At 40.2% G+C, this 14,665-nt stretch overlaps 1 protein-coding gene across 1 annotated transcript in view; it reads right to left on the reverse strand.

Moving 5' to 3' along the window:
• The window catches only part of CDKL4 (cyclin dependent kinase like 4), a 52,353-nt gene that overhangs the window by 25,583 nt on the left and 12,105 nt on the right, over positions 1 to 14,665 (reverse strand). Inside the window, exons 2-3 of the mRNA XM_036067872.2 lie at positions 12,835 to 13,058; positions 9,480 to 9,601 (exon numbers count right to left, since the gene is read on the reverse strand). Of these exons, the coding sequence (XP_035923765.2) occupies positions 9,480 to 9,601; positions 12,835 to 13,002 (290 nt within the window). The 5' untranslated portion in view covers positions 13,003 to 13,058. The remainder of the gene's footprint in view (positions 1 to 9,479; positions 9,602 to 12,834; positions 13,059 to 14,665) is intronic.

The following is a 14,665-nucleotide window of genomic DNA, read 5'->3' on the forward strand; positions in this document are numbered from 1 at the left end:
CACTGAATTCTGATATAAGCTGATCTTTCTCCCCTCTTTGCCTAGAGCCACGCTGGAGACAACACTGCTTAAAGGTTTTTATAAGAGACAGGAAGAATAGTACAGCCATTTTGAGCCCTATGAGGCAGGGTTCAAATCCCATCTGCGCTGCTTCCAAGTTTTAGAAGCCCAGGCAAGTTATTTGTGCCTGCAGTTTTCCTCATGTGTAAAAATGGAACAATGCCACTTAAGTTTATTAGGAAGACTATCTCCTAAGAGTCTGGGCTTTCATATCTCCATAGGTTTAGAATGAGGGTCTGAGATCAGGTGAGGCCAGTGGATGGGCCAGTGACCGTGTAGAAAGAAGAGCCCCAAGAGAACAGCAAGAGGCCCCGAGGTGAGAAGGAACAGGGAGGGTAGAAGAAACAATTAGGAGGCCAGTGTGGCCAAAATGAGTGAAGAAGTTGGTGAGGCTGTTAGATCTCTAACCGCCAAGGGCCTTAGAGATCTGGGTAAGTAGCTTGGATTTTACTCTAAGCCTAGAGGAAAGTCATTGAAAGGACTCAAGAAGGCAAGTGGCGTAATATGGAGAGTGGATTTCTGTGGGCAGAATGGAGACAGGGAGGTTGATGAGGGGGGCAGATTTAATAATGCAGGTGAGATCTGGTGATGTTGGTCAGAGAGGTGGCGGTGGAGGGAATGGAAATGGACTTCAGGCCTTGCAAGGGCCTGCAAGAGAAACACGTAGACATGGAATGCTGGGCGGGGTCTAAGCACCGCAGGGACGGGGTATCAAGTCCTGGAATCGGGAAACAAGATAGGGGCGAGGGTTCAGAGACTGGTGGAACTGAGGTTTCTAGCGCTGATAACATGGATCCGGGCACGAATGAATGCCATAGCAAAGTCCCGAGCTCTTGCTGTGGAAGGGGAACGTTTGTTTCGTGGCATCTCATGGGAATGGGTCATGGCTCTGCTCGAAACAGAACAGCTCCGACTCCGAGAAGGCAGGTTCCATTGTAGGCAACACAGTGTATGTACAAAATACCAGCTACAAACACATACCACCGATCTTACAAAGAGAAGATAGTTATCAGAGAGAAGACAGATTCGCACAGGGCTCATTCCAGAAAGATAGAGGATTGCAACATGATTCAGCCACAGGCAGCATGTTTCAAAGTGCTTTGAGGTGAAATAAAACCTTCAGAAGAAGTCAGCTGACACTCGGTGTTTAAATATTATAGGCTGGGTGAGGGCAGAGACAAATACTGCAAGGCACAGTGAAGGCCTGAGAGCAAAAACTAGCCATCCTAGCTCAAGACTGAAGAAGGGTGTCTCGAGGTGGGAATGCCGACTCGACTGCTGGGGGACTGGCTCTCTCCGTCACTCAGAGGGGTCCTGCTGTGGACATCAGGACTCATCAGCTTTGCTTTAATTCCTTACATAACTTCACAGGGGGAAAACCTGAGTTCACTGTCAGTACCCGAGACTAAGTGAGTCCTCAGTCAACCCTTGCTATCCGAGACTACAAGCCCATCTCGACTCCGGTCTGCCATCCCCTTCACACCGCCACTTCGGTTAACCTCTTCCCCTTCTGTCTCCTCCCGTATTCCCACAGATACTTCACCCCGGCCCCACTGGTTTCCACCATTTCCTGAGCATGCCCGGCTTGTTTGCGCCTCCAGATCTTTGTGTTCATTGTTCATTCTCCTCCCCTCCCTGTGCTTTCCTTCCATTCAGGGACTTTGTCTTGTTCACTACCGTGGCTCTGGGGTCTCGATGGTACCTGGTATCTAGGAGGTACTTAACTAAGCTTGTTTCTCTGGCACTCTTGGAAATTTTATAAACTAGCACCCTGTCCTAAGTCCCTTTCTGCTTAAACCAGCTGGAGTGAATTCTGTTGTTGAACCCTGACCGGTTCAGAATACACTACCAGAAGCGGATGTGGGCCACAGACTAAGGCCTTGGGAATTGGGGACTGGCTATCTGATTTAATCGGGTCTAAAGGCAGGAGAACCTGATTACCATTAGTGACTGGACTAGCTGGTAGATGGGTACCGAGATGAAACAGTTGTTAAATCATCACCTGTGGTCATCTGGAATAAAATGCCTATTCAAGGCAAGCCTTTGCCTGACTGAGTGTGACAGAATAATACGGGAAACATAAATAATACAAGAAAAGTGGGGCGGGTTGGCTCTAACTTCATGAGAAATTTTTATAAAGGACAGAGATAGGGCTTTAATATCTTCATTCAAGGCAGTTAGGAAACCAGAAGTTTCAGTGCTTGCACTAAAAGAACCCGTTATTACTGTATCTTTAGGACTCACTTCATGGATCTATAGGAATAACATGAAATGACTGAAGAATCAAACACGGAGAATAATCCTGCAGGATGCTAAGTGACAACATAGATTTAACTTATGTGAGGTTAATTAATTTCTCAGTTATAATTAACTGAGAAAGAGCTACCTATACTTCAAGAATTGAAATGTGGCACTCAGGAGTATTCATATAATTAAGAGCACCCCAACTTCCCACCAAACATCCTGTCTCAGGCAAACTAGCCCCCAAACTCGTATGATGAGGCTGGTTTTGCCTTGACGAGAACCCTCTAATGTTCTCACTTGAGGTAGCTGTGTTGCATGGGGATGCCAATTCTTCTCAGACCTTGAGAGGTCCCTAAACCTTAACTAAAGTCAGAGTTCAACATATCCCATGGGGCCTATTACAAAGTCAAACAGAGGAAAAGGTTTACACAGCAAAAGAACTATAAGATATTGCTAATTTACAATGGGGAATGCCTGTGAGCATGGATTTCACTGATGTAGGACCAGAGGGAAGAATCAGAATTTTCAACTGGGCCGATTATAACAATATGGGCACACTTACTAGAGATTCCAGTTTCACCAGACGACCTGGAACAGCTAGGAATGAGTCTAGCTGATTGCTAAACTGGTTGATTGAAACCTGGCTAAAGGATTGCCTATGGCAATTGAAGTTGAACGCCAGAAATTCATTAGTAAAATGAGGAGGAGGAGATCCAAAGATCTGAGGCAATAGAGTGTTGGAGAGGATTTTTCATACGCAACACACTCATCTACCTCCCAACTGTGCCTCCTCAAAGTCTGTAATGGCAGCGCCAAGCTGTGCTCTTCCCCAAACGCGTAGTGGGTTTCCAGTTTTCTATTTTGGTCAAGAAGCAGCAGCATGCCAGCCCTTCTACTGGGCTCTTCCTACCACAGTGTTCACTCTGTGGACCAGTCAGCTGGCTCTTTCTCCATCTGCTAGTGTATCTGTCTCAACTATCCAGCTAGGAAATGGAGAAATAATCTCAAGGTTGGATCTGTGGACCTACCAGGACTACCGTGAGATGGATTTGAGTCAAGATTGCATTCACCACCAGACTTAATGCTTCCTGCTCCCCATCCCCTCCAAACTGACCGCAGGGGCTTTCAAGGTCATTGGTGCCTGGTTTTCCCTCAGAGACTTGTCCATTAATTCCTGAAAGATAGGGTATTTCTCTTTTTCTAGCACCTGACTGTCCTGGTAAATGGCTACAGACTACTTTGGGGGCAGGCTAAGAGGAAGAATTAAGAACAGATGTGTGATGTTATTGCAGGGCATTCCTCAAGGAAAGCCATCTTCCCTTTAGTCACAGGCCCTGGTTCTGTGAACTGGCTACTGTGGTGACTCAAGTTAAGCCTCTAGTCACCAGTTTTTATTGAAAAATAGAACCTTAGTGATCGTCCCATCTATTTTGGTTCGAGAGAAACTATGGTCAATTAAACCATTTTGATCATCACTATGGCTCTGTTGCCTGTTACCGCAATTCTGGAAATGAAGAACTACCACTTGGCCTCTTGTCCAGGGATCCCATGATCCCCACGGAAATCAGGAAGCCATTTCAAAGAAAGGATCTCCTCACTCCATTATCTGGGACATGACGCTTGTGCAACCCTCACCAATGTATTTCTTGGTACTCATGATTCACGGCCATCTTTCCAACAAACCACACCCTGTCTTATGGGAAATTTTCTATGAACAGTTAACTGAGAGAGAAATTCAAACCTTTTATATGTCAATTATACCTCAATAAAGCTAAAGTTAAAAAAAAAAAAAAAAGAAATTGAAGCCTGACTCGTGGATGTGCATAATGTGTTCCTATCAGCCAGAAGGGGAATGGACAGCTGTAGTTTTGTAAACCCGTTCGTAGTTTTCTAACACTATAACCATTATAACTGTTCCTTTGTATTTCAGATTCCTCATTAGACCTTAGGCTTCGTGAAGGCAGGATTATTCCATTATACATCATGCAACGGGAAGGAAAATCCTTCCTCTGGCAGGGAGGCAATTTCTATCCCATTACCAATTAACTTACCCATTGTATTTAGTGTAGAACACAGAAGGGTCTTAGAGAAAGGAGAATAGATCGTTTTAAGCTTAATCAGGTGATGCCAATTTCGGCTGCCTCACATACATGTAGTTTCTTTACTTGAGCAAATCCAACACAGTCTCAGTACTCAGTATTGATGCAGCTATTGATCTGACAAGTGCTTTTTTCTCTATCCAAAATGTAGAGGACACCAAAGGCTTCATCCAGCAGAGGAAGCAGTACACTTTCACCATCTTAGTGTGAAATCAGCTCTTCTTAATGATATAAGTTAGTCCTCGGGTCTCTTGATCATCAGCTCACCATCCCACAGCTCACCCACACGTCCCCTCTGTTGATTGCCTCATATCCACACACCAGTTAATTCTCCAAACTGAATTTACCCTAATAAACAATGGCTCAAATAGGGTTGGTATGTATGCGGTCTGGTTGTTTACCTCTGTTTGCTATTCGCTGGTTTTACATTCTCTTGGCTGTTATTTAAGTAGGTTTTAGGAAGGGAGTGAAGGTAGATGGGTGTTTTAAATTAATCACTGTTATGTGGAAGTACCCAGCATTTCATAAAAAGACTGGCGTGTTTTGCACTGTTCCTAGGTGCATTCCCCTATGTAGATCCAAGTCTCAGGGTGGACCCAAAGCCCGTGTATACACTGGCATTGCTAAATACACTGATAAGACTTAAAAGAGTGGAAAGTAGGTAGTTCAGCGATCCCTGTGGGGGCGCCTGGCTGGCTCAGTTGGAAGAGTGTGAGACTCGATCTCAGGGTCATGAGTTTGAGCCCCATGTTGGGTATAGGGATTACTTAAAAACAAAAAAAACAACAAAAAAAACAACAACTTAGACAGAGATATCCTTGTGGTTGCTAAATACATACTGAATGAGAGGTTGCCTGTATATGCTTTGCTCCTTCTTTCTGCACATTCCTCCAAGATTGTCCATCCGGCCAACTCCTCCCTTTGTAAAGTCTCAGCCTAAACCCGTCCTTCCCTGATTCTCCAGGAGGGGCAGATGTTGCAGTTGTACCAACATTAACCCAATCAGCATTGCCATTTGTAACTGCTACTCTGAATGTCTGTCTCTTCATTCGATTTTAAGCTTCTTGAAGGCAGGATTGTGCCACTATATCTTTGTACCCTCTGCACCAGCAGAAGTACTCAATAAAATACTCCTGAAGTGAATGAAAGAATGCTGTACACTGAGGAAGCTATTAAGATGAATTAGGTATGAATTCTGCACTCAAAATACTTACAATCCAGTAAGAGAGAGAATGCACATAAAAACACATAAGGCAGAAGTACCAAGTACCATAACAGGGATAAAAATCAAACTCTGTGGCTATGCAAAGGAGGGAAGCAATTCCACCCAGGTGGAGGAATCTCTGAGATGTTGAGAATATCTAGGATTTCCCATTTTATTTATTTTTAAAAGATTTTTATTTTTTTTAAAGAATTTGTTTGTTTATTTGACAGAGAGAGACACAGCGAGAGAGGGAACACAAGCAGGGGGAGTGGGAGAGGGAGAAGCAGGCTTCCCGCTGAGCAGGGAGCCCAACACGGGGCTCGATCCCAGGACCCTGGGATCATGACCTGAGCCGAAGGCAGATGCTTAACGACTGAGCCACCCAGGCGCCCCTAAAGATTTTATTTTTTATTTTTTTAAAGATTTTATTTATTTATTTGACAGAGATAGAGACAGCGAGAGAGGGAACACAAGCAGGGGGAGTGGGAGAGGGAGAAGCAGGCTTCCCCGCGGAGCAGGGAGCCCGATGCGGGGCTCGATCCCAGGACCCTGGGATTATGACCTGAGCCGAAGGCAGACGCTTAACGACTGAGCCACCCAGGCGCCCCTAAAGATTTTATTTTTAAGTAATCTCTACACCCAACACGGGGCTCGAACTTACAACCCCCAGGTCAAGAGTCACATGCTCTACCAACTAAGCCAGCCAGGTACCCCTAGGATTTCCCATTGTCAAGATGCTGATAGAGATAGGGAAAATGGAGTTAGAATATTCCAGGTTAAAGGAAGAGCATCAGTTAAGTTCCACAGGCAGGAAGGCTTATGGTACATAGAAGGAAGAGAAAGATGGTTAGTTCAGTTAAACAGGTATGTGTATTGTATGTTTTATTTTCAGGGCCTTGAACAATACATGAAGTTTACATTTCTAACTTTATGAAAATGTACATTAATTTATAAATTAACTTACAGGATGGCTGAACAATCTGTCCTCTAAACCAATACAAATCCTATTTAACTCATAATAAAGCTGAACTATGAATTAATTTATCATGTAAACTGGTTTTTAAATTTTTATTTTAAAAGTAAAATATGTGCATTTGCTGGGATATTGGGACAAATTCAAAATAAATTTCAATTACACTGAACATTCTACTTTCTAACTTCATTTTTTTCACATACCATTTCATGAACATGTCCCCAGGGCATGAATTATTCTACAGCTTCCTTTTTAATGGGTTGGATACACAGTGTTCCATCGTATGCATATAGCAAAGTGCATTGAGTCAAATCTTTACTATTGGAAAATTAGGTCAGTCCCAATTTTTTGTTGTTATTGTAAATAATGATGTGTTGAACATTGTTATGTATAACTTTTTGCACCTGATTATTATAAATTTCTCTAAATGGAATGTCTTGGTCAAAGGATTAAAACCACTTAAAGAATTTTCATACATACTGCTAAATTTCCATTCTAATTATATACTCTCTCCAGCTGTGAATGAGGGTGCCTGATTCCCAACTTTAACAATGCTAGGAATTTTGGTTTTTCAAAATTCTTTGCCAATTTGATAGGCAAGAAATGGTACCTTATCTTAAATTTTTGAATTTGTAAGTTAGGAACTTACATGCAATTCCTACATGAAAAAGCAAATCATAAAAAAGAGGAGGGAAATGACAAATACACCTTGGAGAATATGTTTATCCTCCCTATTAATCAGAAAAATTCAAAAAATGAGAGAGAGAGAGCATGAGAGGGGGGAGGGTTAGAGGGAGAAGCAGACTCCTTGCTGAGCAGGGAGCCCGATATGGGACTCGATCCCGGGACTCCAGGATCATGACCTGAGCCGAAGGCAGTGGCTTAACCAACTGAGCCACCCAGGCGCCCCTATATATATATTTTTAAAGATTTTATTTATTTATTTGACAGAGAGAGACACAGCGAGAGAGGGAACACAAGCAGAGGGAGAGGGAGAAGCAGGCTTCCCGCAGAGCAGGGAGCCCGATGTGGGGCTCGATTCCAGGACCCTGGGATCATGACCGGAGCCAAAGGCAGACACTTAACGACTGAGCCACCCAGGCGCCCCAAATGAATATATTTTCTAACTGGGTGTTAATCTTTCAAAACATTTGATTTGCAAAATCTGCAAATGAAATGATATTAATTCTTCATCTGGCAAACAAATTACCTAACTTGCCACTTCTTTTTTAGTTTTGTTTATGGTACTTTTTGTCAAAGGGAATCTCTAAAACTAATTGATTTAATATTTGGCAGTTAAAAAGTCCCTTTTCTTCTTTTAAAAAAATTTATTGATTTAGATAACTTGATTTTCAAGTTAAAAAAATCCCATTGGCATTCTGATTAGATTTTTGAGTAATAAATAAATAAATTGGAGCAGTATCTTTATAATAATGAATATTTCCACTCAGAAATATATGTTCATTTAAAAAAAAATCATTTATGTACCTCAGTTAAGGTTTGTAAGTTGTCTTTATGTAGAGTCTGAACAATTCTTTTTATCTTTATTTCTAAACTTCTTTGTTGTTGGTATTTGAATGAGATCCTCTCCACTAGATTTTCTAGAGTGCTGACTGATACAAGAGCTGTTAATTTTTGTGTGTGGAGTTTGGAGGGCTGTAGTCATTATACTGAATTCCACTGGTTATAATGACTCTTTAGGCAATTCTCTTAGATTTTGTAGAATACTATCATCCAGATAAAGATGATTTAATCTTGCTTCCAAAGTTATATATTCTATTTGTTTACATTGGCTAGAGCTCTCAGAACAATGTTACATTATAGTGGTGACAACTGACTTCCTTGTTTCTCATTTTAACAGTGGTTCCTCTAGCATGGAGTATAAAGTTAGCTGTTGATTTGAAGAGGGTGTGTGTGTGTGTGTGTGTGTGTGTGTGTGTGGTGTGTGTGTGGTGTGTGTGTGTGTGGTGTGTGTGTGTGTGTGTGTGTGTGTGTGCGCTACAGAGGTATCTTAATCCTAGTTTGCTAAGGTGTTTTTTTTTTTTAATAACCAGGAAAGGACGTTGAATTTATCAACTGCCTTTCCAAATTTTATCAACCACATGTATTTTTTTTTCTCCTTTAACCTGTTAGTGAATTTTATGAATTCTAATACTGAACCATGGTTCATTCCTTGAATTCAGAGGGCATACCTTATTTTATTGCCCTCCGCTTTATTGTGCTTTGCTTTACATTTCACAGACATTGTGTTTTTTACAAATTGGAAGTTTGTGGAAACCCCATGTGGAGCAAGTCTACTCGCGCCATTTTTCCAATAGCATTTGCTCACCTGAGTTTCTGTGTTTGGTAATTCTCATATTTCAAACTTTTTCATTATTATAATATTTCATGCTGATCTGCAATCAGCGATTACGACTTGCTGAAAGTTCAGGTGATAGCATTTTTAGAGCAATATGATATTTTAAAATTAAGGTATGTACAATTGTTTTTTAGACATAATGCTGTCGTACACTTAATAGACTACAATATAGTGTAAACATACCTTTTACATGCACTAGGAAACCAAAAAATTCATTTGACTCACTTTATTGCAATATTTGCTTTATTGCAGTGATCTGGAACTAAATCTGCAATATCTCCAAGGTTTGCCTGTACATAAGTTAGCCTCGAAATGCACTGTGATTTATATTTGCAGTTGATTTGTCTTCCTAAATATTTTTACTCTACGTTAATATTTATTTCCCTCTGAGCACATCCTAACTAAGATGGGAGAAGGGTAGCCAGCAGATGCATCTTGGCAGAAAGAGGAGTGTGTTTCAGATCTGAAATTTGCCACAGTTAATCCCACATATAATGAAACTGAATGGCCATACAGAGCCTCAGTTTCCAGATTACTTACCCTTTGGGGTTTCTTTCCAGCTCGTTTAAAAGTGTGTGATCACAGTATTCAAAAACTAAATGCATTTTCCTTTTTCTCCTGAACACCTCAATGAGGTTCACAAGGTTTGGGTGTTTTAATTGCTGCAAAGGAATTGAAATCAAAGTTCGGTTATTTGTTTCTCCTGATAGTTTCTCCCCAGATCCCTCACAATTTAAACAACAGAAGGCCTTGTTTATTATTCTCTGTGTATCTCTTGTGGATAATTTTATTAAGGTTACTCACAAGAGAAACTACTTTAAGGTTGAAGAAAAAAAGAAGACATTTTTCTTCTTCTTCTAAAGTACCTGTAACAGATGGTAATTAAACTGCCTGAATCTCTCCAGAGATAGCAAATAAAGTACACAACATAAAATATTGGACACTGATACCATAAATACTTTACGGATTTTGTGAAAATTCTAAATATCCAAGTCATAAAGGAACCTGGATAAAAGACAGAGGAGATGGAATTATTGAGTAAAAGGTTATAAAAATTATCAATCCCCATTTAGCTTGCATATTGCCATGGATTTAATATAAATGTCAGCCAGATTTATTATTTATTTTTAAAAGATTTTATTTATTTATTTCACAGAGAGAGGGAACACAAGCAGGGGAAGTGAGAGAGGGAGAAGCAGGCTTCCCACGGAGCAGGGAGCCCGATGCGGGACTCAATCCCAGGACCCCGGGCTCACGACCTGAGCCGAAGGCAGACACTTAACGACTGAGCCACCCAGGCGCCCCAATGTCAGCTAGATTTAAACGCAGTCTGAATTTTAGTGTTGGCTCTCAGAAATACTAGAGCCCAACTTTCAAATCTGATTAAACTTCCTATTGTAGGAGTCCCCACAGTGTGTTTTTAATTTATCATGTTTTCAGCTCTGTTCTTTGATTCTATTGTTTTCTCTTATGCTTAGATGTTTTATGTGTTAAATTCTATCTCAAGCTGAAGCATTTCACAAGGCAGCCTCTGTTTAATGTTGTAAACCAGAGGAAAAATTCTAATTAAGTAAGATAACCCATCATAGAGTAACTATATAATTTATCATCCCATCAGGGTAAGGAATATAAGACAAGACTGTCCCAGGAAAACAGGCAGATACGGTTTCCCTGCCTATAACTGACCATATAATTAAGCATGCAAACCAGGATGCTTTTGAAAGAGGGTGCTAACCAGACTGGACTCCGGGACAAAAGCTATAAACCAGGATATCTGATCACTCCCACTTACATATAACTCATCTTCCCTGTTTTCCCAGTATATTAGATACATCACTTTTCAAACCCTATGCCACTTACTCAGAAAGATACCTATATAGAGGGAACACAGGATTTTGTATATAGCAGGAGCTGCAGAAATATTTTGCAGGCCCAATAGCGATAGCATCCTCTACTTCAGTATCTGTAAGCATGGTTTGAGGGGGAAAAAAAATCACCCTGCAACTATGTGCTCAACAGTTTGGGAAAAAGGACTCTATTACATATTAAAAATATGTCTAAATATGTCTAAAGCACAAAATCAATTTGCCATTGCCTGAAAGAGCAGAGAGGCAGAGTGGAGGAAACAGGCCACACAGGTAAGCCAGCTTTGTGCGACGCTGAAAGCCATGCAATGGAAGGGAAACAGTGGCTTTACCAGGAGAGTAAGGGATTCATAGAAGCTAACCTGGTCGAATCTGTCTTTGGGTAGATAAGCAATTTATATCCCCTTTGCAAAGGAAATTAACTTAGCTCAGAAAAACAGTGACTTGTATAAGTAACATAGGCAATAAGGAGGACAAATATCAAATCACATTTAAGTAACAGGAGGATGTGAGGAAGGTAAGGTAAGTTTATCGTGGAAGGAATCTGCTCCCGGTGCGCGGAGGGCAACACATCGAAGCTGGCAAGAAGTACATTATGAGAACCATCCCCAGACACCAAGCTGAGGTGGGATCTGGCTACTTCTTACCTGAAAGTCCATTCCTAAAATTTGGGCATTGTGACCCAGGAGGTACTACCTGAGCGTTAACCTTCCTTGCAGACATGAGGAGGAGGGAGGTGGTGGATAAAAAGCATTACTTTTATTAGACAACAACTCGCAGTTCCGACACACCCTGCAAGCTTAGCTCTGTGACAAAGCCGCTGGCTAACCAGCGCCTCCTGCCGGCTGTGAGGTAACAGTGAACCGGTTTTTGCGATGGATGTAATCTTGAAAACTCCGTGTGTATTAACTTATATTTTAAACTATTAATAGTTTGAGGAAACCTGCTGTAAATAATACTTGAAAGGACAGATAATATGATAATTATTATATTCCTCTAAAACTGATTTCTGGGGTTTTCCTAAAAAAAGATGACCCGTGTCAAAAGTAAACGTCAAAAAAAAAAAAAAAAAAAAAAGTAAACGTCAGCTGTGTGTTCTTGAGGAAATCACACTTTTATTACTCAAAGTGTGGTCTACCAAGCACCGTCTGTACCATCGGGGAGTTTACTGGAAGTGCTGCATCTCAGACTGACCACCGAGCTTTGACTCAGAATTTTGTGTTTTAGCAAAGTCATCTGGGGAATTCCCACATTAATTCTGCACATTAATGTTTGAGAAGTGCTGTCCCGTGCCTCAGTTTCCTCTCTGATAAGATAAGGATGCTGGATGGGAAGCATCCCTAAGTTCTTTTATGGTTCTAAAACCAGAAGAGTTCTAGGATAGGAAAACACTTACATTGAAGACTTATGAATCTTACATGTCAAATCCTTTCAGAGTAAAAACAACTTTAGGGACGTCTGGCTGGCTCAGTCTGTAGAGCATGTGATTTGATCTCTGGGTCCTGAGTTCAAGCCCCACGTTGGGCATAGAGTTTATTTAAAAAAAAAAAAAAAAAAGCTAACAAAATCTTTGTGGAAAATGTGTATACATAGCTGGGGCAGATACTCAATATGCCTAAGAACCAGTGGAGAGCAGGAAGGACTACCCCATATCGATGCCTACAGGGGCATGGGTCCAGTCCTGTGGGCTCCTGTGCCAGGAGATGTTCTTTTAGTTGCTGGTTTGTGGGGAGAAGGATTTGGGAGGGGTGTAAGGCAGAGCAAGGCCAAGGCGGGGGAGGGGGTGGGTAAACACTGGGCCGAAGGACTTAGGACAGTGGATATTTACCAACCAGAATGGAAGTACTTCAATATCAGAACTGCCAAAAGTCCAAAGTAATAATCAATTTATTTTCCATAGTTGCTGATACCAAGAAATTAAGTCCAATGAGAAAAAAAAATCACTTTAAAATTCATTCAAATTGTAATGTTGGCATACATATTTCATCCAATACCATGATGTTATAGATATACAGAGAAAGTGAACCTACCTTCAACATACGTATTTCTCTTAGTGCTATTTTCTTAACAACTGGTTCATCTTCAGATTCCACAAATTTTTTAATAGCTACCACTTGTCCAGAGGTTTTGTTTCTGCATTTGAATACAACCCCATAGGACCCTTCTCCAATCTTAGCTAATTTTTCATACTTTTCCATTATAGTTGAAAGGACTTAAATTACTGTATTGATTGACTTGCAGCACAATGTTACACCTGGAAAATAAGATGACTCAGCTTAATCAAGTGATCTAGGACAATGTTCTCACAGTCTCGTACATAAAACCGATTTACTCAGGATGCCAAAGATTTATTTCCACCAATTAATTTTAAATACACTTAAAAATATTTGAACATTATTTTGGTAATTCAGTTGTCTTAATGTGGTTCTTCCAGCTACTGCAAAGATTTTTATATTTCTTATAATGGATCTGCCTTTACCTCAGTTGAATTAAAGAATTTGTGGAAAGGAACATTATCTAGTCTATTTTCATTATCCTCAAGTAAATGATGAAAATATGGTGCTATAAAATCCAGCTGAAGGAACATTTCATACTCTTGCGTTCAGTGTTTATCTTTTCCCTCCTCACCCCTTGGACTAGGGGAACTAGGAAGAAGTGAGAACAAGACACGTAAAAAGTGCTATACTTCCACCTGGTGGAGAGAAGAAAGAGTAGATGTGGACTGTGGAACAAAGCTGCCATTACAAACAGTGACATCTTTCTGTCGCATCATTTATTGCTCTTAGCTTTTGTATGTATGAAGGAACAGATCCTTAAATTCTTAGCTCCCAAAGAAAATAAAAAGCACAAAAAAGAAGACAGGTCTCTCTAATTTTTCATGAATGCTTTCTTTTATCTTCATTTCCATGGAAATATTTAATTTTTCTGTCCTGCCTCACCCACTTGTGAATTTCATAGTGATTGGGATTACATATTAAATAACAAATAAGGCCAACATTATTAAATAAATCAGTCTAGGAATTAAAAATATAAAAATTCGAATAAGTCTCAAAAATCCCACCCCACTTTATCCAGCAGAATCTTAATATAATCTAATAGTGATAATAGTTAGCACTTAAGTAACATTGTCCTATGAAAATTACATCTTATGTGTACAACCATTTTATGAAGTGCTATTTTTATCCAATTATGTGGATGATAAAACCGAGACAAAATGAAGCTAGTATGGAGTTAGAACCCAGGCAGTCAGGTTCCAGAGATCACAATTTGAATCACTACGCGATACTGCCTCTCAGTTAATTCAAAAGAATGCAAATCCAGGCCTTAGTAATAATAAAATGTCAAGTGAAAGAGTTGACCACTTTATAAATTTCTCATGTTTCAAATGAGTACCCTTCTTTTCTTTTCTTTTTTTTTTTTTTTTTACTTCACTAACATCTTTTCCATCCACAGATTGTCTCAATGGAGAAAGAAATCATCTACACTTTCTTGCCACCATAGAAATACACAACTGGGAAAAGTGTTTACCTGGGTAAATGACTATTACTAAACTATTCTACAATGCTATATTTTTGGAGATTCTATTCTCTTATGAAAGGGAGAAAATGGAAGCAAAAACACTTTAAAAACATGGAAAATTCATCACAGATCATGTTCTGAAAACTCTGTTATACTGAATTGTTACATAGATATTATTATCTTAAATGTGTTTAGATACAAACATGCATACATTTGTTCTTTAGCCTAGTTATAGGTGATACGGAAGAAAACAGTAGATACTAGGAGTTTGCTTTAGAAAGTTATTGGTATAAATCTTTGTGGATTTATGAATTTAACCTGCTTGATAAGCCCTATGGTTAC

This window comes from Halichoerus grypus, chromosome 10 (assembly GCF_964656455.1).
Source record: "Halichoerus grypus chromosome 10, mHalGry1.hap1.1, whole genome shotgun sequence".
In the NCBI taxonomy this organism is placed as follows: domain Eukaryota; kingdom Metazoa; phylum Chordata; class Mammalia; order Carnivora; family Phocidae; genus Halichoerus; species Halichoerus grypus.